This window comes from Oenanthe melanoleuca, chromosome 17 (genome assembly GCF_029582105.1).
Source record: "Oenanthe melanoleuca isolate GR-GAL-2019-014 chromosome 17, OMel1.0, whole genome shotgun sequence".
NCBI lineage: Eukaryota > Metazoa > Chordata > Aves > Passeriformes > Muscicapidae > Oenanthe > Oenanthe melanoleuca.
In genome coordinates, this window is record NC_079350.1 from 9463691 (window position 1) to 9490659 (window position 26969).

The following is a 26969-nucleotide window of genomic DNA, read 5'->3' on the forward strand; positions in this document are numbered from 1 at the left end:
CGTAAAATTCCTGCAAAAATGCCAGAAAGAGTCAAAAAGTCCCTCTGTCTTTTCTGTAAAAAGGCTAACCGTTGAAAATTATCTCTTTTTCTAGCTTCTCCAGCATTTGGGTCATTTCAGCCCAGTTGGTGCGAGGTTTTTGGTGCGAGGTTTTTGGTGTCTGTGTCACCCAAACACAGGGATGGGGCACAGGGGGCAGCTCACCCTGGCTCTGCCCCATAGAGGGGTCACTTCCAGCCTCTTCACTCCCTTTCCCACACCTACAACAACTTCAACCCTCCCAAACCCCGCAGGGCCCCTCCTAATGCCCGGGCCCTAAAGCCATGATTGTAAAACAATTATCCCATTTACAGCTCTCCAGTAAAGCAGAAAATAGCACAAGGGGGAGATAACCACCTGCAAGGGCCCCTTGGCCTCACAGTGCACCAGAAGCCACCCTGGGGAAGTCACACCTGCCCCAGGGAGACACAGGGATGGGCAGGTGCAGCTACAGCAGCCTCTGGACAGGGCAATTTGTGTTTCTTGGAGGGAAACGGGAGCCTTTGAGTGCTCTGAAGTCAATTTACACATTTATTATTTGTTATCTGGAGGGACAGACTCCATCTGTTGGTCCTCAGGCCGTTCTCCTGCAGCCCCAGGTGACATCTCACCCCTCTGAGTGGGCAAATGGGCACCTCTGTCCCAGTTCATCCCCAGGGGCAGCTCTGGGATCTGCTCCGGGACAGGGACAGAACCCAGGGAACGGCTGGGGCTGTGTCGGGCTCAGCTGGAGCTCAGGGCAAGGCTCTTCCCCCAGAGGTGCTGGCACTGCCCAGGCTCAGGCTGGAGCTCAGGGCAAGGCTCTTCCCCCAGAGGTGCTGGCACTGCCCAGGCTCAGGCTGGAGCTCAGGGCAAGGCTCTTCCCCCAGAGGTGCTGGCACTGCCCAGGCTCCCCAGGGAATGGGCACGGCCCCGAGGCTGCCAGAGCTCCAGGAGCGTTTGGACACCAGGGATGGACAGGGGGGATTGTTGGGGGGTCTGGGCAGGGACAGGGGCTGCACTGGGTCATCCTGGGGGGATTCTGGCCTTACCCTGAGGGTTCTCATTTTGCTCTGCAGGGAATCTCTCACCCTGCTCCAGGGCCAGCGACCATGGGGAGCCCTGGTGCGGTGCTGGGGCACAGCCGAGCTTATCCTGCTCCCATCCCACACCTTCATCCCGCGGACACTCCTGGTACAGCTGTGCCAGCTCCGGGGCTGTCGCTGTCGCTGTCTCCATGCCCTGACCGACCCGGGCGGGTTGTGCTGCTGGGGCGGCGCTGCCCCCGCTGCCCGCACGCACCGGGACTCGGGCACGGGACAGGCGGGGACAGCAAAGCTCCGCCGGAGCATCCCGTGCAGTGTGTGCCCCGGTCAGTGTGTCCCGGTCACCCCGGGCTGTGTCCCCTCGGTCACCCCGGGCCGTGCAGACCCCGCGGGTGCCGGGGTGCGCAGTCACTCGCGGCTGTGTGAGGGACCCCGAGAGGCTCCCAAAGCCGCTCAGAGCCCGGGCCGAGCCCCCGGGACACCGCGAGCAGCCGCGGGGCCGCTGCGGGCGCCGCCGCCCGGGAGGGGAAGGAGGCGGCGGCCCCGGAGCGCGGCCCGGCGGCGGCGGCGGCAGCGCCGCGGTCAAAATAAGAGTCCCCGGGCCTGGCGACCGCCCCCGCCCCTCCGAGCAGCCTCTCCCTCCGTTTGGCAGCAGCGGCTAACAAATTAATTCATTAATTCATTAACCAACCCACCCAGAGAACCCCCTGCGCACCGGCAGCGCCCCCGCGGAGCCCCCGGCGCGGCCCCTCCCGCTCGGTGGGGACACGGAGGGGCCCCGGGGGTCCCATCGCTCCCGAGGGATGAGCTGAGGAGAGGAGGAGGGTGGTGGTCGGGTGGGGTTCCTTCCCCTGGGATCCCCCCGGGATGTGGAGACTGCTCCCCGCACAAAGAGACAACTCTGGAGGCGTCTGCTCCAGCAAGGGCCGGGGCCAGCCTGGGCATCGCCAAACCCCGCTCTGGGGATTCCCAGCATCGCCCACCCTGCACTGGGGATTCCCAGCATCGCCCATCCCTTACTGGGGATGCATCGCCCACCCCGCACTGGGGACGCCCCATTTGGGATGTTGAGCATCTCCTGCCTTCATCCCTTCTCTTACAAACCAGACCCGGCAGGCCGGGGTGGCACCAGGACAGGGATGAGGGCGGTGGGTGAGGCCGGACGCGCTGCTGGCTCCTCTCCAGCACTTGCTGCAGTTCTGTCTTTTCCAGATGGACACAGGAACTCAGCGGCCACTGGGACAAACCTCCCCAAGCCATCAGGGCGGGGAGAGGCTCCCAAAAGAAGCCGAAATAACCAGGAACACACGGAGCTTTTGCAGCCCATCACCACCCGCCGCGGCTTTTGTCCACCTCAAACCCATCCTGAGCGAAGGGCAGCGGGGCGAGGATGGGCTGTGCTGGGCCGGAATTCCCTGTTTTCCTGGAGCCGGGACAGGGGCTCGGGGCTCGGGGCAGGACTCGGGGCTCGGCCGGGCAGCCGGAGCCGCCTCGCCTCGCTCCAGCCGGGCGGACATCGCCCTCTCCCGCCCGAGCCGGGCGAGCGGAGCCGCAGCTCCACATCCTGGGATTCCTGCCCGCAGGAAGAGCGCAGCCCCAGCGCCCCGCGCTTCCTCCGGCAGCAGCCGCCTCCTCCCAGCGGCACTGCCCGCGGAGCTGCGGCGGGGATTTGGGCTGGAGCTCAGGGCAAGGCTCTTCCCCAGAGGTGCTGGCACTGCCCAGGCTCAGGCTGGAGCTCAGGGCAAGGCTCTTCCCCCAGAGGTGCTGGCACTGCCCAGGCTCCCCAGGGAATGGGCACGGCCCCGAGGCTGCCAGAGCTCCAGGAGCGTTTGGACACCAGGGATGGACAGGGGGGATTGTTGGGGGCTGCACTGGGTGATCCTGGGGGTTCCCTCCAGCTCAGGATATTCTGTGATTCCGTGATTCACCCTGGGAGAAAGCAACAGTTCCTTCAGCCCACCAGGATCCTCCCACCCCGGCCATTCCCCTCCGAGCTGGAGGAGCCGTGGCTCTGCTCTGCCCTCGGCTCTAAACCAACTCCCAGGCTCCAGCTCCGGTGGGGATGCCTCCACTGACAGTCCTGAACCACTTCTCACTGTCAGGTCTCAACGTCCAGACAGCTGAGGTATCATTTATGATCATCACATACCGAGAGCAAAACTCCCATGGTCTTAAAAAAGATCATCTTTATTTACATTTTTCCAGTTCTTTACATTTGGGGGGATTAAAACCCAGGACAAAAATACTCCCCAGAAGCCGTGGTAAACATGGAAAACTGTGAGTTTACATTTCAAAACCCAGTTATAAATTGCACAGAAGTATTAGGTTGTACAGAGCCATCACAAATTGTTGTATAAAACCCCAAAATCTGCAAAGACAACCACAGGAATAAAGAATTACAGCCACAAGTAGTGGTACAAGAAAGGTCACTAGTTCTGAGGGTTTTACCCCACCAGTCTCTCTTGGGGAGGAGGGATGGGACATTCCTGTTGCAGACAGTTGGAAATATTTTAAAATATAGAATAAAACCCAAATGAAGCCTAGAACACCCTGTATCTCCTGTCTTCTGCTGGCTCAACAGGAAAACATCATAGTAGAAAATACTTATTTTTACAAAATTTCTGGAAGTTCAGTGGAAAGCTAAAACAGAATCATTGTCCAAAATAAAGAAGAGCCTTTGCATCCCCTGACTCCCCTTTCCCCATCTCCTGCAGGCAGTGGGACAGCAGATGCCAAAGCAGAGTTTAGTTTAGGACACAAACAACACTAAAAAAGCCAAAGATACAGAGGTGGAACATGTGGAGAGCAGGACAAGAACAAAACCATGAAGGACATAAAAGCAGCAGGAAAAAAAAAAAACAAACTGATGATATTTTTGGTGTTTTCCATCAAACACTGAGTTTGGAAACAATTAACTCACAAGTTTCTCTCGGGCCCCACTGCTCCCCCTCCCCATTTCAAACAAACTCAAATTGCTTCAAAAGTCTGAGCCAGGAATTTGAATGAATCCCTGCATGCTGAAGTTCTTTACCCAGAGCTGTGATTGGAAAAATGGGCTTTGTCCTCTTTATTTCAGTGTTCAGCAAGAGGAGGGAGGGATGGCCAAGGGCCTAAAGGAGCTCCCCAAGACTCAAGAGGTGGAAACCAGAGAGGCTGTGCACAGAGGACAGAGGGGCTGATCCTCTCTGGAGAGGATGAGTAGACAAACTCAATTCCAAACCCAAATACTGAGTTTGCTCCAATGTTCTCATGCAAAGCCTTCCCCAAAGACCTGCTGACAGTGTCCTGTAGGGTTCAAGGAGAGCTGGACTAACCCCTCCATAAAACATCAGCAAGGCTCTTTGTGTCAGGCCTCACTTCCCTGCAGCCTGGGACAGGAGGGTTGGAAAACACTGATTGTCACTTGGAGGCTGCTCAGAGACAGCCCTGGGCTGGTGGCCTGCAGCACCCTGGCCAGGGGGCTCAGAGGGGCCCTGCACAGCCTCCAGAGGGTGCAGACCACGCTGAGCTGCAGCTGCAGCTCCTTCCAGCTGTGGTGATGGACACTCCTCACCAGCCAGGGGTGCTCCCACTTGCTCCCTGCTGTGCAAAGGGGACTCTGCACAGCAAGAGGTGCCAAGGATCAGTTTGTAGCAAATATAATTTGGGAGAGCAAGCTGAGGTGCACAGGAGCACTGCAGAGACTCAGGGCACAGCACGGGCTGGGTGGGGCTCCCTCCTCCACAGCCTCCACCACGGATGGACATCCCCAAAACAAAGGTGGAACAAGGAGGTCAGATGCTGCCTGGCAGTCTGGAAAAACAGCCCAGTGGCTCTGGCCACAGCAACCAAGGAGCAATGCCATTTTCCAGCCAAGGAACATGGGCTGGACACAGCTCCAGCAGCTCAGCCCCAGGGATGGAGGAGCTGGGAGAGCAGTCCTAGCCCAGCCCTGTCTGCCTCCCCCAGAGCCTGGCTGGGTCAGGAGCTGCAGCCCAACCCTGCAGGTCCAGAAGCACTGGCACCTCACAGGAATTTTTCCAGAGGTGTGGAAGGGATTTGGGTTCAAGCCATCAGCAAGGAAGGCCATGGGAATGCAGACAGAGCCAGGCAAGACAGGTTCAGCCAAGTGGGAGGAAGAGGAAGAGCACTGGGGAAGAGCTGTACCTGCCTTTGAACCACTGTGGATGAAGAATGCTGCTCATGGCAGGCCAGACCACCCAGCAAAGGGGAGTCTGGATCATGGAAGCTGGGCAGAAGCACGAGCTGAGAAGAGAATGAAGAAGGATCTTTGTGTCCAAGAACAGATCACAGCCCAGGCTACCTGCAGAGACAACATTCCAGCAACACCTGCATGCTTCAGACATGGATCACTGAAGTGGGGTAGTGGGGAGGAGCCTTTTTCCACTTTTAATAAGTTTATTCCACATGGCTCTTTTGGAGAGGGCTGGGGCTGGTGATCTCCATCTCCATCCTCCTACAGGCAGAGCCTGCTCTCCCCTTCCTCCCCTCCAGCAGTGAGCACTGCCCAGGACTCCTGGGCCACCTGGGCAAACCCTGGCTTCAGGACACAGTGCAGTGGCTGCTCTCTCCAGAGCCAAGCCCATGTGCTGCCAAATTCCCTGCAGCCATGTGGAATTATGAGCCTGGCACTGTGGTCAGGCCACACTGTGTTTGTTTTCCCCAAGCTGCCTTGGCAGAATTCACCACCCTTCCTGGTGAGAGCAAAAAAACCTCAGTTCATTTAGTAAGAAATCAGCAAGGTGCATTCCTGGATTTGGCATGAACAGGCACATGGATCAGCATCAGAAATGGATGAAAAAGCACAGCATTTCTCATAGAATAATTTATTAAATACAGCATTAAAATTTGTATTTCTGAATTCAATCATTAAAAACAACTTCATCTCATATATATATATATTTATATATATTCAGGGACAATGACAATCACTCTATCAGCATTGGTGCATGTTGTGCCAGCACTGCTCAGAATGGCACCTTCCCTATGCTACCCTTAAAGCAGTTCAATGCTTCAAAAAAAAAAAAAAAAAAAAAGCATTTGCAAAGAAAGAGTGCAAAGCAGGGCCTGTCCCAGCTGCCTGAGGGTTGTGCAGAGGTGGCTGAGCAGGGAGGCAGCAGCTGGAAATGCTCCTACAGGTCTGTCAGGTATTGCCTGCCCAGACTGGGGAGCAGCTCTGAGGTGCCAAAGGTCTGGAGGCCACAGCTCCAGCCTGGCTGGGCACCTGTGCTCTGAGGGATGTGGCTTGTGGTTTCCTCAGCTTGGGCAGTCAATGCTAAACCAGCTAAACAAGGTGTGTGAGGGAGAAAAAGCACAAAAGAAAAGTTGCAAGAAAACTCAGCTTGTTCCCCTGACTGCAGCAGAGGCTGTGGGTGAGCACAGCAGCTCCCACAGGCTTTGTGGCCATTGTCACATTCTGCTCAGGCTCAGGGGACACACAGCAAACCAGTGGCACAGCAGGCCCCAGCCCAGCACCCTTGTGGCTGCCTGGCAGGGACAGCCACTCCCAGGGAGAGCCCCCAGAGGGTGGCCCAAGGGAAGGATCCCATGGGGGAGCCCCAGGGCAGACTCAGAGGTAGCATCAGACAGACTTTTGTGATTGATACACACCCAGCAGGAGCAGAGATGGGCCATGGAGTGTGGTCCCCCCACTGGCAGAGTGACCAGTGATGTTATCCTGTGTGCCAGGGCCCAGCAGTGAGCAAGGGCGGGGAAAAGCCACCCCTGCTGGAAAAGGGCACCCCATGGAGCACCAGGATCCTCCCCAGAGCCCACCAGGGCCTATGCCCTGTGCCCATGGCCTCTCACTCTGCCAGTCACTCCCCCCACAGCTCAGGTACAGCAAGGCCTTGTGCTTTTGGCTTTTCAAAAGTCCTTTTGAACCTGCTACCCTTGGGACCTCTGAGGACAAGGAGGAAGGGCTGTCAAAACAATTTGTGGAGAGCACAGAGCCCCTAAAAGAGGGAAGTCCACACAGCCCAGCCTTCCCCTAGAGCGAAGCTGTGCCAAGACAGGGCGTTTCAGATAAGGCATCACAGGTGCTTTGATAGTAAAGCAGTTAGTGTTGACTACAGTACTGAACAGGCTGCTGCCCAGGGCATCCCAGGGCCACATCCAGCTCTCCAGCACTTGGTGCAGCAGCAGGAGACAGCTCAGTTTCCCAGACCTCTCCTACAGGCATGCAGGCTGCTCTGGCTGCCCTTTTTGGTTTTTTTACTCCCTCCCTAGAAAGAGACTTACAAAGCCCAGGCTGGGATGTGGCAGTTCCCCCCACAAAGCAGCCAGAGAGACAAGAGATGCCTTGTGCTGCAGCAGACTTTGCCACAGGCAGGTGCCCCGTGGTGCCAGGGTGGGCTCGGAGCAGGGGAGGGCTAATTGCCATTGCTGATGCTGGAGTTGGCACTGCTGCAGCTCTGCTCGTAGGATGGAGGTGCCTCTGTGGGAGAAAGCAAGAAAGAGAGGTTATGGTGGGAATTTGGGGGTTCCCTTCTCCCCAGTCTGTGTGACCCAGTGCAGAGTGAAGCAAGCCACCACAACACCCACCAACACCCACTCCTTGCCCATGAGGTACATGAGGGTTGTAGGATTTGAGCCAGCCAGTCCCATCCCTGCCCTGATGCCCATGGAGGTTTAAATCACCACCTCACAGTCCTGTTCTGTTCCTCCTTTCCTTCCCAAGCATCCTCCTGTCCCCCAACACCTCCAGATCACTCGTGCTGCATGTGCCCCAACCCAGAGCTGAAGTGTTCTGTTACCCCAGCAGAGCTCCAGGAATCCAGCACAGCTCCAGGACCAGCACACACTGCTGGCCCTGCCATCCCAGCACAGCTCCAGGAATCCAGCACACACTGCTGGCCCTGCCATCCCAGCACAGCTCCAGGACCAGCACACACTGCTGGCCCTGCCATCCCAGCACAGCTCCAGGATCCAGCACACACTGCTGGCCCTGCCATCCCAGCACAGCTCCAGGAATCCAGCACACACTGCTGGCCCTGCCATCCCAGCACAGCTCCAGGATCCAGCACACACTGCTGGCCCTGCCATCCCAGCACAGCTCCAGGATCCAGCACACACTGCTGGCCCTGCCATCCCAGCACAGCTCCAGGATCCAGCACACACTGCTGGCCCTGCCATCCCAGCACAGCTCCAGGAATCCAGCACACACTGCTGGCCCTGCCATCCCAGCACAGCTCCAGGATCCAGCACACACTGCTGGCCCTGCCATCCCAGCACAGCTCCAGGATCCAGCACGCTGGGATTTCCCTGAGCTGTTCCACCCCAGACACTTTCTCAGCTCCCACCCCCACAGCTTCAGGCCCACTCTAAGTCAGACAGAAGATTTCAGTGACATCATTTTCCTGGCTCTGCTCCCACCAGCTTCACCACAAGCCAAGAAGTTTTTCTATCAGTGGGAAGCTGAAAGCTCATATAAGAACAGTCTCACGATGAGCCCAGGGCAGGCACGGGTGTGGACTTGGGAAGGACAGCTGGATTTAGAGGTGGAAGAGGGGACTCCTCCAGAGGCTAAAGCAGGCAGGGAGATGTCACAAGCCCCTCTGCCAGCAGCCTGCAGCAGGCTGACTGCATGCCCAGATTGCCAGCAGCTCCCAGCGAGCAGAGGCTGCTGCAGGAGCCGTTTGTGCCCAGCTGCAGGTCCCGGAGTGCTGCTCACCGTAGGGGTATCCCCAGGTGCTGTACTCTGGGGGCAGGATGAGGGAGCTGGCTGTGGGGACAGGCACCACGTTCCCCTCAGCATAGTAGGGGACAGTGGCTCCCGTGGACAGGCAGAGTGTGGGGTGGTTTGGGGAGCCCGTCTGCTCCGAGTCCGCCCGCATCTCCTGGAAGCTCAGTCCTGGGGCGTAGCTAAAGGGCTGCTGCTGGGAATGGCTTTTGGTGGGGATGGAGACATTGTCCATGGGGTGATAGCCACTGGCAGCCTCCTCTTCCTCTGGGGGGGCACTGGGGACCACCACAGATGGGATGTGCTGGATGGAGCGGGACGGGCTCAGCGGGACCCTGTTCACAGCAATGTTTCCAATGTAGATGGGGAGAGTGACAGAAACCTCTGGAGACTTGAGGGAGATCTGGAAGAGAAAGGAGAACAGTGGCATCCTCATTATACATTGTGGGATCCCAGAACCATGGGATTTTTGAGCTTTCTGTGCTTTCTGGCACTGCCCCCCTGGAGAACACTGCTTTTGACCCAAGGCCTTGAAGAAGGCTTCCAAATTTGAGTGATGGAGTTAAAGTCACAGGTGTGTAGTGTGTGACTTCACTTGGTAACGGGTTTTAAATTTGAGGTTTTTATAATATAGTCATAGGTATGGGACAAGATAGAAGATTTTAGGTGCTGTCTCCTTTCAGTGATCGTCCTTCTTCATGGTTTCAGGCAGCAGTTTCTGGCTGAACAGTTAGTGCTGCACTGAGAGTCGCAGGAGTTTGGTTATTGGGTCAAAAGTATAAATAATATAGGTATTAATTCTCTATTGGACTGTTTAAGAGACCTTGTAGCTAGCTGGATTCACCTCCATTTTGCTCACTTCCAGCTAGTAGCTAGGAGTGTTGCTAAACTTTCTGTACTTTCAATAAAATTTAATAAACAACCAAGCCCAAACATGAGAAAATTAATTTCCTTTGTGTGTTTTTTAACCCTGACTCTGAGTGAAAACAAAAAAAAACTTCAAACAAGCCACTAATTAAGTGGTGCAAAACACCACCCCAATGCAATACATGGCAGTGGGAAGGTTCACCTGATGTCTGAAGCACCCACACCACACTGCTCAGCCTGGGAGGGGGCAAGAGCTGCAGCCCAGCCCAGGGATACTCTGGATAAACTCACCTGGATGTAGTAGTCGATGTGGATGAGGCTGCAGCCCTGCAGAATGGATTGGGGCAGGGCTGGAACCAGGATCTGCTCCTTCCATTCTGCATGTTTCCAGGCTTTCACCCCTGAGCCTTCCACCTCGGCGATGGTCCTCAGGTCGTAAATCCAGCGCTTGGATTTATAGGCCACTTTCTGCACAGACAGAGCAAACACAGCTTGCACAGAGGCTGCAGGTGGTCCTCTGTCTCCCACAAATGTAAGGCAGGACACAAACCCACCCAACTGCTTTGTCAAATAAGCACAAGCACAAACCTAACAAGTTCCAGAGCAGGAATAGCTGTTGTTGTGTGACAGACTGAGCAGGGATAAGCAAGACAACTTCTAGGTCCTGTTTCCCCAGGAAGGTAGAGAGGAACAGAGCTGGAGATTTGGCCTGCACTGCCCCAGTTTCACAGAGGCCTCCCTGGGTGGAGCAGCAGCACAAGCACTGCACACCCACCTGCAGCAGACTGGCCACCACAGCGCCGGTGTCGCGGCCGGACTTGTTCTCGATGTCTGTGCGCAGCTGGATGGCCTGGCCCACGATGTAGCCCTTCAGATCAGATGTGGCTGTCAGGATGATGTTGCCACTTTTCACAAGCTTGTAGTTGAACCTCTTGGTGATGGACATGGTGTTGGGCTGCTGCAGGACAGCAGAGACAGAGGTGTTGGTTCAAGAGAGTCGGAGAGCCTCTGGGAAAACACTCAAGATTCAAAACAATAAAGCAGAAATATTTGCATCTAAAAGGATGCAAAGAACCAGCAACATGGCAATGCCATGAAATGAAAATTCAGATAAATCTAAAACAACACACACAAGGGTCAGAAATCACCTGGAGTAGGTAGTGACAGCAAGGCAGGAGAGATGAGGAGTCCTTGTCCTGCTCTTGCATAGTCACAGCACACAGTCAGCATTGTCCAGATACCCAGTGACTCCTCAGACAGCAGGACAAGTGCTGAAGTGTTGGCATTTCCCAGGCAGGCCCCTCCTCGTTCTTACCTCAATGTCAGGGATGTCATTCAGATTGAGAGGGCAGAGAACATAGAAGATCTTGTTGCATTTGTAGTCCTTGGAGAAGCGAGGTGTGTCTATCACAGCTTTCACCTGATGCAGGACCTTGCCAAAAGGGCCTTCAAATGATGTAGGAGCAGAGGCTGGATTTGAGAGAGAAAAGAGATCATAAGGCTGAGTCAGGGCAGTTTCTCAACTGGAAGTACATGCAAAAGCCAAGGCTTACAGGGAAGGGCCTTCAGCCACTTTTCTGCATCTTACCAGGCAGCAGGAACTGGAAGGGAAAGTTGTGCTCTCCAGCTGTCAGGACCCCTGTGGAAACAAGAGTGAAGTGAACATGGGACAAGCTGAGAGGCTGTTACCTTGGAATGTGTGATCTGGGAGAGAGAGGCCACCACCCAGGGAATCACACACCACCTGTCATGCTGCCTACAGTCACAGGACAGCTCCAGATCCAATGGGCAGTGCTTGAGCCAACAGGAGCACTTGCTGCCACCCAGCCCTCCTGGGGACAGGAGAGGTTCTGCATTAAGATATCCTGTAAATAAGGTCATTTGGGGCAGGCTCTAAGGGATCCCAGTGCCACAGCAAGTGGTTATCCCAGGCTATCAACACAGGCATGGAGCAGGGCTGCTGTGGGTTTATTTTTCCTCAAGTCTTCCCCCTATCAGGCAGTCAGGGAGAATGTGAGAGATCACAGGCACTGTCTGAGGGTGGTAGGGAGTTCTGGTGGGCATCAAGCCACTCCACCCTCAGCCACAAACAAGCCCTTCACAGACTGCACAGGGAGCTGGAGCCAGAGGTTCCCCCACCCCTGGACCCAAGAAGGGACCTGCAATACCTCAGCCTGGCTGCTGAGACAACAGGAGCTCAGAAAAATATTGCCACAACAATCAGCACTCAACTTCAACTTCTTCAACCACTGCTCTGCAAGAGCCTTGAGGGCACAGGGCAGAGCCAAGATCCAGTGCATGGCTGAAACAACAGATTTCAGCTCCCCAACTCCATCCACCTTCCAGCACTCTCAGATTCCCTCCAGGGCAGTGTGGCAGCTGAACTGAACCCACAATGTGATCCAACAGCTCCTAAAGTTGCCTTCAGTAAGAAAACCACTGAGGTTTATCCATATTTGTTAAATCCATGTATACACGAGAGGTTTTGTTTTTGAAGTGGCAGAGCTGAGAGGAGACCTGCATGCTCAGTAAATTGAGCTGTGTTTGTTCTGCTTTGTAGGATCATTGCTGGAGGTACCAAAAGCCCAGATCTGGCTGGTGCTTTTGTTGTTGCAAGGCAGGAGGAGGCAGCTTGCCTGGTAGCAAGGCTGGCTCTGCAGAGCTGACAGAAATCGAGTCCTGTCGACAGGGGATTAAGTGGATTACATGGAAGGGGAGGTGGGGAAGAGAAGAGTAAACCCCCCCTACACTGACACAGCAGCCCAGGCAGGACTTGGGGCATCATCCATGCTATGAAAAGCGAGATCCCTGTCTCTCTGCTCACTCAGCCACCCCATGGGGATGAGGGACACCCCAGTGAGCGTGTCCTGCCTGCAGTGCAGGGACAGCAGGATAAATAACCCAACACACACCTCATCACAGATCCCTGCAAAGGGAGAACATCTCCCTGAAATCAGAACAACATCACAGCTGTCTATTTATACACCGTGGCCTCACAGAGAGGAGCAAGGTTTGCTCATTGCCATCACCTCCCTGCTGATTCCCAAACAAACCCGAACTATGTAGGCTAAAATGCAGCACCCGGCGCTGTCACCAGGTGGAGGCACCAAGCCAGGCACTGCCAGGCCTGCAGCTGCAGAGCTGGGCAGGCTCGAGGCAGGTGTGGAACAGCCTCTCCTGCTCCTCTTGGACAGCCTGGCTCAGTAAAGGGGCCAGGTGAGTGCAGCAGGTTGGTTGGGTCCAGGATAAAGGCTGGTTAATGGGAATGACTCGATGAACCCTCGCTTCCTGCCCCGAGGGTTTCTGTCTTTTAATGGGCACCATTCAACATTGATCTTATACCCATCATCCCTGCTTTTACAAAGCAAATGGATAACTGGAGTACATGAGTGTCCTGTGCAGCTTCTGCATTGCAGTACAGGGACTCTCTCCACCTGACAAGGAGTGGGAGCAAGTCCTGTTCCTGCCCTGCAGAAGGGAGGGAGGGAGGTGGGAGCTCCAGAGGGTCACTGAGTTTCCACCAAGAGAATCCCCAGCTCTGTGACCTGCAGAGCCCCACATGAAGGTGGAGGCAGTAATTCTGAGTCTCCTGCTAGGAGCATGAAATGGGCAGGGCACAGCAGGTCAGCAGGAGTTCAGCCCTGCTTGAGGGGGGCATTGGGACCCCTCAAACAGGGGCTTCTGGGCAGCTCACAGACCACTGTGAGGGGACAGGGCTGTGCCAGCCACACTGAGCCAGCACCTCCCCACTCTCAGAAACCAGAACAAAGGCCACAGTGTCCTCAGCTGCAAAAAAGCTTTTCCTGAAGTTTATATGCAGCTAAAAATACCTTGAGAAAGTCATTAGGCAGCAGGCTTAGCAGGGTTCTGCTGTGGGGCCATACCTGCAGCAGCCTCTCCCCCGATAGGAGTCAAGCCAGCAGAGATTGGCCGCCCCCGCACGGCCTTGGGAAACTTCCTCCCAAAAAATTCCTGGAGGGAAAGAAGCTGCTGCCCCAGACAGGCTGGGAAAAAAACAACTCAAGTCCACATAGCAGGAGCAGCAACAACACACTGATAATGCAGAAGAACCTTGGAGATTTCCCTGGCTCCAGTAGAGACATGTCTGGTCTTCCTCACTCATGGCTCAGCTGCTCTCCACACTGGGACTGGGGTTGTCCACTTGTACCATTGGATGTGGAGAAGTCCTGCAATATTTCAGTCACAGAAAAGAAACTACTTGATCCAGAGGGCTGATGCCAAGTCTTCTGGATCCCTTGGTGATGCTGGGTTGCCATCCAGAGAGACCTTGCCAGGCTGAAGGGGCTGGGCTTGTGAGAACCTCAGGAAGTTTGTCAAAGTCCTGCCCCTGGGTCACAGCAAGCACAAACACAGGCTGGGCAGAGAATGGATGGAGACAAGCCCTGAGGAGAAGGGCTTGGGAATGTTGGGGGGTAAGAAGCTCAGTGTGCTGGCCCCAGAAGCCCCCTGTGCCCTGGGCAGCAGGAAAAGTGGGGATTCAGCCTCTGCCCCACTGCCGTGGTGAGACCCCACCTGCAGAACTGTCCCAGCTCTGGGGCCCTGCACAGGAAGGAGTTGGAGCTGCTGGAGACAGTCCAGAGGAGGCCCCTGAGATGCTCCAAGGGCTGGAGCTCCCCTCTGCTCTGGAGCCAGGCTGGCAGAGCTGGGGGTGCTCACCTAGAGAATGATCCAAGGAGAGCTCAGAGCCCTGCCAGGGCCTAAAGGGGCTCCAAGAGACCTGCAGAGGGACTGGGGACAAGGGATGGAGGGACAGGACAGAGGGAATGGCTTCCCAGTGGCAGAGGGCAGGGACAGATAGAATACTGGGCAGAAATTCCTCCCTGTGAGGGTGGGCAGGGCTGGCACAGGTGCCCAGAGCAGCTGTGGCTGCCCCTGGATCCCTGGCAGCGCCCAAGGCCAGGCTGGACACTGGGGACAGTGGGAGGGGACCCAGCAGCCTCTATCCGGCCCAAGAGCAGGGCTGGGCCGGGGCTCAGGAGGAGCCAACCCACAGGAACAGGGACACAGCCCCACCTGCTGTGTCCCACCCACCTTCCCAGGGCTGTCTGGCAGCTCTCTGTGCTAACAGCCCGGTCTGACAGCACCAGTGGGGCCAGACCTGCCCAGGCTGCACGTTCTAACCAGTACCACTGCAGGGACACTTGCCAAATCCTCCTCCCAGGCTGGCTGCCCCTGCCCCAGTGTCTCTGTCTGGAAGTCACATCCATTCTCTCCACAAGGGACATGGCCATCGGGACAAAACCAGGATGTCCAGGATAGCAGAAGGGGGTTGGGAGGTGCCTTGGTCACACAGCAGACTCAGATGAGGTTTATTCCTCTCCTATGAAAGCTCACACTGGTGTGCTGGGACAGGCAGCCCAGACGTGGGACACACAGCAGGCTGCAGGCCAGGAACAACGGTGTGTGGCACAGCACACACCTCTGCCTCACCAGGCTTCACCCACAGGGGAAGAACTCTGTCTGTCACTCCCTCCAGCCCCCAGAGAGAAGGATGATATCAGCTCTGTAGCCACCACTGGAGCCTGGAAAGTGTCCCTGCACCCCAGGGTGACACAGGGCTCCTACCTCAACCCCTGTCCCTCCCCACCAGTCCCTGCCAGGCTCTGCTCCCTGCTGGATGCCAGAATGGGAACAGGCTGCACCTTTGGAGTACACAGATTTTTTGGTTCTTCTAGTAGAGGAGCAGCAGGCCAGACCATATGGCAATTTCTCCCTGGCTACTTAACGAGTGATGTATTAACTGTGTTGGCCAATTCAAGGAGTACAGAAAGGTACTTGGTGCCTGCTGGTCCCTGTGCCATCACTTGTAGCAATATGTCTCTTTGTTCCTGCTGCCTAAAATCGGCCCTGAGGAAGGTGAGCTCCTCCAAAGGTGCTGAGTTAGACTGACTCTGGTGTTGCTGAAGCATAGTACTCTCCTGTCAAGGGTCTCCAGGCAGAGAGCAGGAAAGCAGAAGGTTTGTGGTTTCCACTTTGGGGTAGAGAAATGAGCAGCCCTAGCTCTGCATTGTGCCACAGGACCCCAAGCCCCCAGCTACAGGCAGAAATGTCACTCACTGCAGTGCCAGCAGCCAGCACCCTGCTCACCCCTGTCCTGCCCTCCTCATCCACTTTTGCAGCCAGAAAACTGAATTTTAGATATGAGCAAGGAGCCAGAGCTCTTTAGCTCTCAGGAGGCTCTATCACAGCTGTCAGAAGGGAAGCATTAAGTCTGTGCCAGGGCACCTGAGGTGACGCTGAGCCACTGCAGCTTTAGCACAGGACTCAACTCAGCCTCTGGTGAACCAAGTTAATACAGGGGATTACAAACTGCAACAAAGGAGAGCACACATTTGCTCGTGCCATCAGCAGGCACAGGTGCCATGGAGGGAGCAGCCAAGAAAAGCCACATGCCAGCAAGCACAGCCAAAGCTGCCAGGCAAGCCTTGGTGTCCAGCTCCAAGGAGCTCTCCTGCTCTGCCTGGCAGCAATGGAGCACAGCCCCAGCAGGCTCCAGGCTCCTTTCAGCAGCAACTCGCTCTCTCCAGCTCTGCAAACACACAGCAGGAACAACCTCCAGCACCCCACACAGTAATGCTGCTGAGATAATCCTTTCTGTAACACAGGAGGTGCAGCACTGAGGCGAGGGCTCCACTGCTCACAAACCTCTGTGTCAGCAGTTTCCAGAGACATTCTCAATGAATTAGCAGGATCTGGCTGTATGGCAATGCTGCAGAAAACCCCAGAGGATTAACTGGTCTACTGAGGCAAGAAATTGGGAAGTGCTGAGGAAGCTGTGACCCAAGCAACTGCAGAGCCCTCAGAGTGGTTTTCCTGGGCTGGAGGTGCAGCTACTGCTCCTGAGCTGACACCAGCACATCCTTAGTGGGCTCACCACCACCCATGGACACCCTGCTGCTCTCACCTGGGCAGGGGCTGTCCAGGACCAACACCTGCTGCTCTGACACCTCCTGCACACACAGAGCAAGCTGCACAAGGCTCACCATTCTGCTTATTCAGGTCACCAAGATTTTTAAATTCAGCTGGGAGCCAGGATTGTTACCCTGTACCAACTGCTGGCTATGAAGGTGTTGTGCCAGGCCAGCAGAGAACCACCCCAGGGAAGAGGTGATGCACAGCTGCCCCTTTTTAGCTTTTTGTGCAAGAAATCTGCCAGCAGAGGAAGCGTGTGGATCTGCCAGGAAATCCCTGCAGTGCCTTCAAGCTAACTAACAAGCTGCCAAAAGAAAGGTCAGCTGGAAATTACAGCCAGCTCCCTGCACGGTTCAACTCAGGTACAAGGAGGGAACAAAAAACCCAAAGTCTGCCTTTGCAGGCACAGCCCTTCCACAGGGCACGAGCTGTGTGTGCAGCTGGAGATGCAGGGAAGGGACAGCCCCATGGGGGTACAGGCTGGACCTGCTCCTCTCTGGCTGAACAAGGGCAGAGCCACAGCAGGGAGGGGGAGAGGAGCAGGAGGCTCTGCAGAGCTGAATCACTCCATTATATTGGATCAAGAGAAGCATCTCTGTGTCCCAGAGCAGTGGGTACAAGTGGTGCCATTCTGTGCTCGCTGCCACTTGATCCCCTGCACTGCTGACACCTACAGAAACCCAGCAGCCCTCACCCCTCTTGCATTTTTCTTTGCAAAAGGAAAAACCAACACCAGCGAGCAATCAAAGTCCAAGTGGGAAAAGTAAATACTCTCTCAGCCTCCCCTCCAGAAGGCAAGTAATGACTCCCCTGGGAGTCCTTGGTGGGCTGAGTGACCTCTGCAGCACAGCAGCCTCTCCAGCAAACAGAGCAGCCAGAGGCTCTGGAGCAGCTGGCACAGCCCAGACTTCCCAGCAGCTTTTATGTAAAGAGCCCGAGTTCATTAAACCCTTGGCCTGTGTGTGATTGCCAAGGCTACAGCACAATCCCCTGCTGCCTCCAGCTCCTGCCCAGCCTTGAGAGGCTTTCCCAGAGCACAGAGGATGCTCTGCTTGAGAGCTGTGCTCTGTGGGGAGCAGGGTCCTCTGCAGCAGCACTCATCACCAACCTGCTCCAGTGGCACAGCTGGGTCCTCTACACCCTGTTCCAAGGTGGGGAGAGAAAGGAAGGTGCATCAAGTAAGTGCCAGAGTGGGCATCTGGGTTATTTCAGGGCCTGCCTCCTTTCCCATGCAATGTACAGCCTTAAGAAAAAACCCAAAGCAGTGTGCAATACTGTGCCACAGAGGACGAGCTGCCCCCTCACTCATTTCAATGCAAAGGTGTGTGGGAGAAGTGTGGAGTCACTCTCAGAGGCTTAAAGAGCAGTCTGAGCCTCGACAGTTTTGCAAACCTCCTCTCCCCTTCCCCCCACGTGTCCTCAGAGAGCACAGATCAGTGTTTCTCAAAGTCACTGCTCAGGATGTGGGAAGGCTGTTTTTCAGGCTGAGCCTGCCTCCCTGCACCACCTCCACAGCTGTGCTGGCACCTCTGCAGCTGAGCCACTCACCAGGGATGGGCAGCACAGAGCCCTGCTCTCTGTGTGGCCTTGGGGACACCTGGGATCCTTCCTCAGCCCAAGCCAGTGCCATCAGACTGGATGAGCTCCCTTCAGGAGAGCTGGGGATGGAGTCAGAGGACAGCCTGGAATCTGCCTCAGGGCACAGCCTGGCTGCCAGTTTCCCCCCAGTAAGGAACATGCTGCTCCTCTTTAGCTTTTTTTTTTTTTTTTTTTTAATGCTCCTGTTCAAAAAGAAGAGGTAACATCATTGCTGTAGTGGGGGGCAGGCAGGAACAAAGAGTCCTCTGAGGCAGAAGCAAATTCCTCCCCTTCCTCAACTCATTTTCAGGCAGTGACATCCCCTGTGTGGATAAAGCCTCCAGGGGCACGGCAGGAAGGGAAGGCAGCCCCTCCACCTGACACCAGGCCTCCCACAGCCCTGCCCTCCCTTCTGCTGTTTGCTTTTTGGTGGGAGAAGGTGAGGTGGGCACACCCTCACCTGGAATAACCAGCAGGGATTCACCCTGGGGGGTTTTGCATGGTTTTTATTCATCTGCAGGACCATCCCAGATGCCACCACAGTAACCTTTGCTCGTGGTGCTCTGTCATGGGTGGCTGCTGCTGCTGGCCAGGGAAGGAGCTGTGTGCTGGCAGTGTGGGCCAGCAGCTGGGCTGGCCTCCTGCTCCTTTAGGAGTCCTTGCTTGGAAATCCTTCCAGCTCCCTTAACTGACCCTCACCCTGGGCTCCTGCCATCACCATCAGTGACCTCACCACCCCATGGCACAAGAGCCAGCAGTCCAGCCTGCCTCAGTTTCCCCTCCCAGTGGGGTCAGCCTGCAGGGAGGCACCCAGGGAACACCCACATGGGACACTCTGTCTGTCTGGAGCTCCCTCATGCTCTCTTCAGGCAAGGCCAAGACAGCTGAGAGCTATTCCTGGAAAGCCTAAAAATGCCAGAGCTGAGTCAGAGCCCAGGCTCTGCCTGCAAAGGCCAGCACAGGGCTCCCCCAGCACAGCCCTGCCACAGCCCCACTGCAGGGCTGAGCTGTGCCAGGGCACTGTGCTGCCAGCAGCCCCTTGGAGGAGGCAGACAGACAGACAGACAGGCACGGAGGCAGGGACATGGAAGAGCAGCCCAGCTCCCTCTGCTCTGCAGCCCAGACATGCATCAATGTCACAGGGAGGGCTGTGACAGCAGACAGCTCTGTCCCTGTGCTGCAGGCTGGAGCAGTGCCAGCCCCCAGGGCTTTTGTTCCACATCCCTGCAAGCCAGCACAGCAAATGCAAGGGTCAGCTCCAAAGCCATCCCTGCTGGTGGAAAGGCAGCACTGACAATGCACCTTCCATCTCCATCTCCATCCCATTGCTCCCCTCTCCATCCTCCCAGGGGCCCAGCTGTCCTGTCTGAATGCAGACATGGGACAAATCTGCAAATTCAGGACAATAATTCCTGGGCATGAGGGGCAAATCCCCCTTGGCTGCAATCCCATACACACAGGGACTGCCCATCCTGTCCCTCTCTGCTTCCCTGCAGCTGGGAATTGGGCTGAGAGCTCCCAGCAGCTGGGTCCACACAACTCTGTGGACAAGAAAAGCTGAAGAGCAGAGGTCAGTGACTGTACCAGCACACTGCTCCACACCAGCTGCTGACAGCTGGGCTGGGCTTTCCTCATCATCTCACTGCAGGTCTGAAAGGCAGGCAGGAACAACACCACAATGCACCTCAGTTTCTGATCACACACTGATGTTTCTTACCTCACCTGCCTGCAGCTCTGGGAGACATCAGCTGGCCCATTCAGTCCCACCCCCAGCCCAGGCTGTGGCTCTGTGACCAGCTCCAGTGCAGAGCCAGCAGCCCAGCCTTGCTGCCAGCCCCAGGCACCCTCTCAAGGCTGGCAGAGCCTGTGGTACCAGTGACAGATAGCAGCACTGCACTGCTGCATGCAGGAGTCTGGGTGCCAGAAAACCAACACCCACAGCTGGGCTCTCTGTGCTCAGCACATCCAGAACCAGGCAGAAATGTTTCCCATTGCCCTCCCAGGCAGTTTATCTCTGACTGCAGCCCCCAGGCCGTGAGCCAAGAGCCAGCCAGCCAACGGTCTCCCTTGGCAGGCACCTGAGAGCAAGCAGCACTCTCACCAAGTTGCTGTGAGGATGAGCTCAGTCTCCCTTGGATGCTAAAAGCTCTGCTTGGAAAGCTGCTGAGCTAGCAGAAACTGCCATTTTAGTTTTATTAGATAAAACAGTATCAGAGGGCTGAGCTCCTGCTAGCCTGGGCTTTTGCCATGTTCCTGCTACAGTCACTGCCTTCAGCAGGTGAATACTTCTTGATTTCAACAGGAGCCAGGGCACAGCATGAATTATTTGTGGTAATGCTGACCTATTTAACAGCAGAAAGACAGCATTCATTCAGGCCCAGATCCCCCAGAGGCTGCTGGTGTCACTTTACCCACAGGACAATACAAGCCCATGGCTATCTCTGTCCATCTCACTGGGAACAGGGGTAACTGTCCTGGGCTGATCCTGCCACGCTTCCAGCACTTCTCCTGGAGCACGAGGGGCACCTCCACATCCCTTTCAGAGCAAACCACTGGCTTCTGCTGAGCAGCTCTGATCAGTGTTTTATGATCACCATAAGCACACATGGAAGCAGAGCAGGGTGAATCCACAGAGCCTTGAAACAGGGAGCAGTCCCTGTGACAGCTCTGCTCCAGGCAGGCCAGGGCCAGAGGCAGTGTTGGCAGGGTGGCTGCCAAGTTCTGCCCAGGATCCTTCCCTGCACAGCTCCTGCTAAGCTCCTGTAGTCTCTAATCCTGGCTCCCATCCTCTGTGCCCAGGCCAAGGCAGCATGTGGGGAGTATTTCACATTGAGGGGACACTGAAGTCTTGGTGATACATTTCTGTAAAGCTTCTCCACACCACAGATCTGCACCAGGCCTTGGTGGCCCATACCTTTGTCTGCCAGAGACAGCGTGCTGTTGAAGTACTGCTCCTCCACAGTCCATGCTGTGTCATTGACCTTGTTGGACACCCCACAGGATCCAATGCAGCTCACCTTGATGGCTGTGGAGAGACAGGACACATGTCAGCACTGGGAGAAAGCAAAACCTCAGGTTCAGACTTGCTTCAGGTACTGTACTGTGCAGGAGCATGAAATCACACACAGGGTGGGAAAATGGAGCAGAGGAATCAGGTCATGCTTTCATTCCAAAAGTATGTTTTCCAGCACTCCCAGCACAACTGAGCACTCCCTGCTACCTCAGTGCTATTTCCAGATATTGTCAGCTTTGAAATCCTCAAGGTGGTTTCCTTGCACTGTGAAAGCCCTTACCAGCAGTGATGGCAACTCCCTGACAGGTAACCCTCTCTCCCAAGTGAAGCAGTGTTCCCTCCCAAAACATGCAGCAGCCTTGGCACTCTGGCTGAGAGCAGGAGCCTCGGGTGCCACTGTCCAGACAGGGATGAGCAGCCAAGGCCTCTGCTGCCTCCCACCCACAGGGAGCCAGGCATCCCCCAAGTGTCTCACCATCCCTGGGAGAACAGACATGTTGGCCACAAGCTCTTTAACCAGCTGAACAAGGGGTTCAAACAGCTCTGAAACAACTGGACCCCCCAGTGCAGCCTGGACAAGCTCTCTGCTGCTTAAATCCACAGCCCAGTCACCCTCAGAGGGCATTCCCAGCCCTGGCAGCCTGCTCCCAGCTCCTGGGGTCAGTCTCAGCTTCCATGGCTTGCAGCAAAAGCACTTTGCCCATTAACACTTGTCCTGCATCAGGACCTCCAAAATGTCCATATACACGTCACTTCCCAGCCAGAGAGCAGCTCTGAGGGAGTGGTTTCCTCCTCTGCTGGACACAGGGCTCAGCAAAGCCACACAGGAAGGTCTGGAAGCATCAGAGGGGCCATCTGACCCTCCCAAAAGCAGGGACAGTAATTTGAGCTATGTTTGTGCCTTGCCTGGAGAAAGTCAGCCCAGGAGCTCAGCCTGCAGCGTGGCTCAGCAGGGCTACGTGGCTCTCAGAGGAGCTCCCCACAGACATTTTCAGTCTTGGCCAATACTCAGCAGGTTGAAATGACATTCTGATGTCGACACTGGACCACAGAGACAGACAAACATGACAGACTGGCCTTGCTGATGATCTGCACTGCCACCCCCACGCAGGGAGGACACAGGCAGACCTCTCGTGGCACAAACAGAGCCTTCAGGCTGTCCAAGCCTCAACATCTCCCACCTGAATCCCACCAGGTTTTGCAAGAGCTTAACTGGAGCCCACAGAACTCCCTAACCACACCTGCCAGGTGAATTCTGCTGGCAGAAAGGTGACAGGATCAAACAGACTCTGCCTGTTTGACCCTCTGCTCCCCCTATTCCAGCTGCATCCACAGGAAGAATCTCCCTGGGAAGCAGGTGACCAGTTTGCCTTGGCTTAGGAACTCTCCCCCTCCCCTCCACAAGTGTTCTCAGCCCTATTGGTATCAACACCTCCATCCCCAAACACTGATGGCTGCAAGATATTGCTGCTTGCAACCACCTCAAACAGCTCCCCAGAGCACCTGCCTGGCCAATGTCACCTTGTTCCCCACACTGACTCGGGACAGGGTGTAAAGAACCCCAAATCCAGCCCTGTGTGCAGAAACAACACATTGCTCTTACCCCAGTCACAGTGAGGGGGGTCATGCAGTCAGGTGGAATGAGCTCCTCAGGCTTAAAATCTGAAATCCCACAAGGAATAAAAGCCTCTCCCATCAGATCTCCTGCCATACCCTCACAGCTGATCATGACTGTGGGATGAAGAGCCCCTTGCAGTCCAAGTGCTGTTCAACATTCAAGGACAAAGGATAAGCAGCTCCAGATGCCAACTCTCATTAACCAAACATCAACAGAGCAGCAAGGCTGACACATCTCTGGCTTGTTTGTGTCTGTGATGTGCTCCAGCATTTCCAAGGCAGGGAAAGAACAGAACAGCATGGCCTGGGATGGGAACTCCCCCACCACAGCACAGAGCACACCTGAGCAGACACAGGTGCCCTCCAAAGGTGAACCATCACCTCCACACACCCCTAGGTGACATCCAATACTCTCTTTTGCCAGCTGGCAGAGCCAAAGCCACAGAGGGGCCTCAGCATCAGGAGCAGGAAAGGTTTGAGCAGGGTGGTGTCCTGTGCATCTATGCTCCCACCTCAGACATAGTGCCACATCTCTGGGCTCACAACAAGCCTGTCCCACTCTGAATTAGCCCACAGATGGATCCAGCCAAACCAAGCCTAGGCTCACCTGCTTTTCTCACAGATGAGAGCAAGAAAAGCCCAACCAAAACCTGGAGAACATTCACATGCTCCAGGAGCACCTGCCCCTGAGCAGGCTCCCCCTCAGCCTCCCTGCACCACAGGAGTTTACAGATCACCCCCATCTGTTCAACACCCAGATAAGGGGCTGGCAGACTGATTTCAGCCCAGTGCTGCACTGGGGTGTGGAGGCTCTCCTGTTCCAGGGAGGCAGGTGGGTGGGAATGCTCAGGAACACACGCTGGGGCCCAGCTCCCTTCCCACAGCACACAGGCTCAGCAAGCAAAGGCAGTGGGTTTGCACTCAGAGCCAGCCCGTGGCTGGGGCCCTGCTGCCATGGACAAGCACTAGGGCTGAAGTCAGACCGTGTCCAAAAATCCCTCTACAGCTTGCTAAGTTTTCTAGCACAGGAAAACATTGTCAGGACAGACCTGGCAAAACCAGCACCATCACAGCTGCTGCAATGGAGCCACCTGAGCACAGAGCTTTGTCAGCCCGCCTGTCAGGAAGAAAAATGCACAGTCTGAGCCTTTCCAAGGAAATCTTGGAATTGCCAAGCTATAGGCAGAGGAAATAAGAATAGTTCCTGCGTCAGAATAGGCCAGTTCCAGTTATTAGAAACTCATTAAAAATGCCTCTGGAATCCAGTGCTACCAGTGGCCCCAGTCACTTCCCTCCTGCTCCCTGTTTACCCAGGCTGATTTGAATAAATACAGGAAAAAAACAAAGTCCAAAAACTGTAAGGGGAGTGGAAGGGGGAGGCAGAGAGAAGAAATGAATGATGAAGCCATGCAGGAGGCAAGAGCCCTTCACCCCTGCAGTCCCTCAGGGAAGAGGGCACTCCTCATCCAGCCAGACACATCTTCAGCAACGCGCTGCAGCACGCGCCAAACGCTGGAAATAAAAGGAGACAGCTCAGCCATATCCATCTCTGCACAAAGTAAAAATAGAGATGCCAGGAGCTGGGTACGTCTGCCTTCTTCCAAGGTGATTTAAGGAGAGCAGCCATAGATTTCAAACTGCTTTTTCTCCTGCCCCAGTGAGTTGCCTCCTCAGGGAACTGGCGTGGCACCTCGGGCATGAGGAAAGTGCAGCACACGCATCCTCTCCTCTGCCAGGGGCAGGGGGTGTGTGCACATCCTGCTTCCAAAATCCAGCCACATGCTGAGCAAGCACAGGCTCAATGGTCACCCTGCAATCAGCCCCAGTCCCAAGCAAATGCCTCTGAATTCAAGTCCCACCTATGCCACATACCTGCCACAACAGGTAAGGGCAGAGGGGGAGGAAAGAGGCTGCTGCATTTTGGTCAGTTTGGGTTTCCTAGGCTGGGCAGGAGAAGCAGCAGAACAAGTTCATAGAATTATAGAATATCCTGAGCTGGTGGAACCCACCAGGATCACCCAGTGCAGCCCCTGTCCCTGCCCAGACCCCCCAGCAATCCCCCCTGTCCATCCCTGGTGTCCAAACTCTCCTGGAGCTCTGGCAGCCTCGGGGCCGTGCCCATTCCCTGGGGAGCCTGGGCAGTGCCAGCACCTCTGGGGGAAGAGCCTTGCCCTGAGCTCCAGCCTGAGCCTGGGCAGTGCCAGCACCTCTGGGGGAAGAGCCTTGCCCTGAGCTCCAGCCTAAGCCTGGGCAGTGCCAGCACCTCTGGGGGAAGAGCCTTGCCCTGAGCTCCAGCCTGAGCCTGGGCAGTGCCAGCACCTCTGGGGGAAGAGCCTTGCCCTGAGCTCCAGCCTAAGCCTGCCCCTGACACAACCTGACACAGTTTGGGGGGGTGGCTGTTGCAGTTGGCAGGGGCTCAGGCAGGACAAACAGACTCTCCCATCATTTCCTTTCCTCTGCAAGGACGGACGAAGAGCTGGCAACCAAGCTCAGAAATGGCACTTACAGCCCTGGGACTCTGCCAGCTGAAGCTTACCCAGGTCAGCACGTGGCCTCAGCCATGTCTGCTGGACCCAGAGGCTCCAGCCATCCCTGCTGCAGGGAAGGAGGGGCCCAGCCCTGCACACGTGGGATGAGATGGATGGCAGAGCTACAGTGTGCCTGCAGTGACCCCACACAGCACAAGGGACCAGGGCTTTAGTGACGGAATCAGAGGGCACCCAGGGACTGAGATACTCTTTGGAAAATTTGTGCATGCCTGGATGCAGCTAACAAGGGAGCAGAGGAGGAGAAAGTGCTGTGGGAGCCAAGTGAGTCTGCATCAGACAAGTCTTCATTTCAGAAACCAGCCATGGGAAGCCAGAGCCCCCTTCCCTCACCCCTCACCATCAGAGCCATGGCAGACAGGGATCATCACATTTTAACTGATTTTCTCAAGGTGCCAGGGAGTCTCCAGAGCTGCAGGGACTCAGAGCATCCATGAGCTGGGAACGAGCCATTTTCTGTGCCAGGGGCCAGAAGCAGCCTTGGGAGAAGGGGGTGAAGAATCCCCCTGAACCACAACCCCTCCCCAAAGCAAGGACATAGGGACCTGTTTTTGACAGCAGGATGGGCTGTCACAGGATGGGCAGCAGGAGGTCAGCTCCACCTTGGAGTGACACCTCTGGGTTCAGCAAAGATCACAAGTTTGGGTACACCCTGAGATCCCCCAGCCCTGCATCTGTGTGAAGATGAGGGATTTGAGGTTCCCCATACTGCCAGCAAAGCAGAACCAGATAGCACTGGGAAATGGAAAGCCTGGGAGAGAGCAAGACCCAAAGGCACAGCAAAGTACTCTCAGTTTGTAGAGACTGGGTAATTCCTAGAAAAGTTCCATGGAAAGTGGGCACCAAGAAGGGCAGATAAGCTTTTTCTACTTTACACCCATACAGCTTCAGACAGAAAGGGCAGAGCAGGAAACTCACGAGATATACAACTCCCTCATGTATGCACATATTGAGACATTACTAATTAAACCAACAGATCCTAATTAAATCTCAGCTGTCCCCATCCTTCTGGGTCGATCCTGTCAGTTCTTGAGACACAAATAGACTTGAGCATTTCACAAGGCAGTGAGGCAAGAGCAGAGCTCACAAGTGCTGGAGGCAGCAGTGGGTTTGGCACAAGGTTAAGGATTGTCTGGGGAGGTTTGTATCTTCTTCCTTCACAAGAGCCCAGCACAGGGGCAGGAAAGGGATCTGGCCTCTAACGTGGAAGGAGAGGAGTTGTCTAGAAGAGTTGTCTGTGCTTTCCATCTCAGCTCAAATCCAAGCCCACAGCCAGGCCCTGGGACAGGACTTGCCTGGATCTGATGCAGAGGGAGCAGCATCTCCCACAGCACCAGCAGCCTGCAGCTCCTGGAGGACTTGGCTGCTGCTCCCTGTGCCCCAGGGGGACATCCCACCTCCCACAGCCTGGCAGCCATCACAAGCTCATGCCCAGCACAGCTCTGTGCTCAGAGGCTCAGACAGGCTCCCAGTGAAGTTCTCAGTGGTTGCTATGTCTGACCCCTCTCTGTCCCCTTGTTGCTGCCCATGGAAATGCTCCTGCCACACACAAGCCCAGCTGCAGCCCCTCTGCAGTGGCACAAACTTTAGCATCATTTAGCCCCCAGGATCAAGAGCAAGCTCTGCTGCTCAGCCATTCCTTCCCCAGGCTGGCACTTGCCCTCAGCACC

General features: G+C 55.6%; 1 protein-coding gene across 1 annotated transcript in view; it reads right to left on the bottom strand.

The window, feature by feature from the left end:
* Positions 1-5874: 5874 nt before the first annotated feature.
* The window catches only part of ARRDC1 (arrestin domain containing 1), a 31778-nt gene continuing 10683 nt past the window's right edge, over positions 5875-26969 (bottom strand). The window contains exons 2-8 of the mRNA XM_056505276.1: positions 21038-21148; positions 11201-11251; positions 10928-11082; positions 10388-10570; positions 9904-10080; positions 8737-9148; positions 5875-7500 (exon numbers count right to left, since the gene is read on the bottom strand). Of these exons, the coding sequence (XP_056361251.1) occupies positions 7436-7500; positions 8737-9148; positions 9904-10080; positions 10388-10570; positions 10928-11082; positions 11201-11251; positions 21038-21148 (1154 nt within the window). The 3' untranslated portion in view covers positions 5875-7435. The remainder of the gene's footprint in view (positions 7501-8736; positions 9149-9903; positions 10081-10387; positions 10571-10927; positions 11083-11200; positions 11252-21037; positions 21149-26969) is intronic.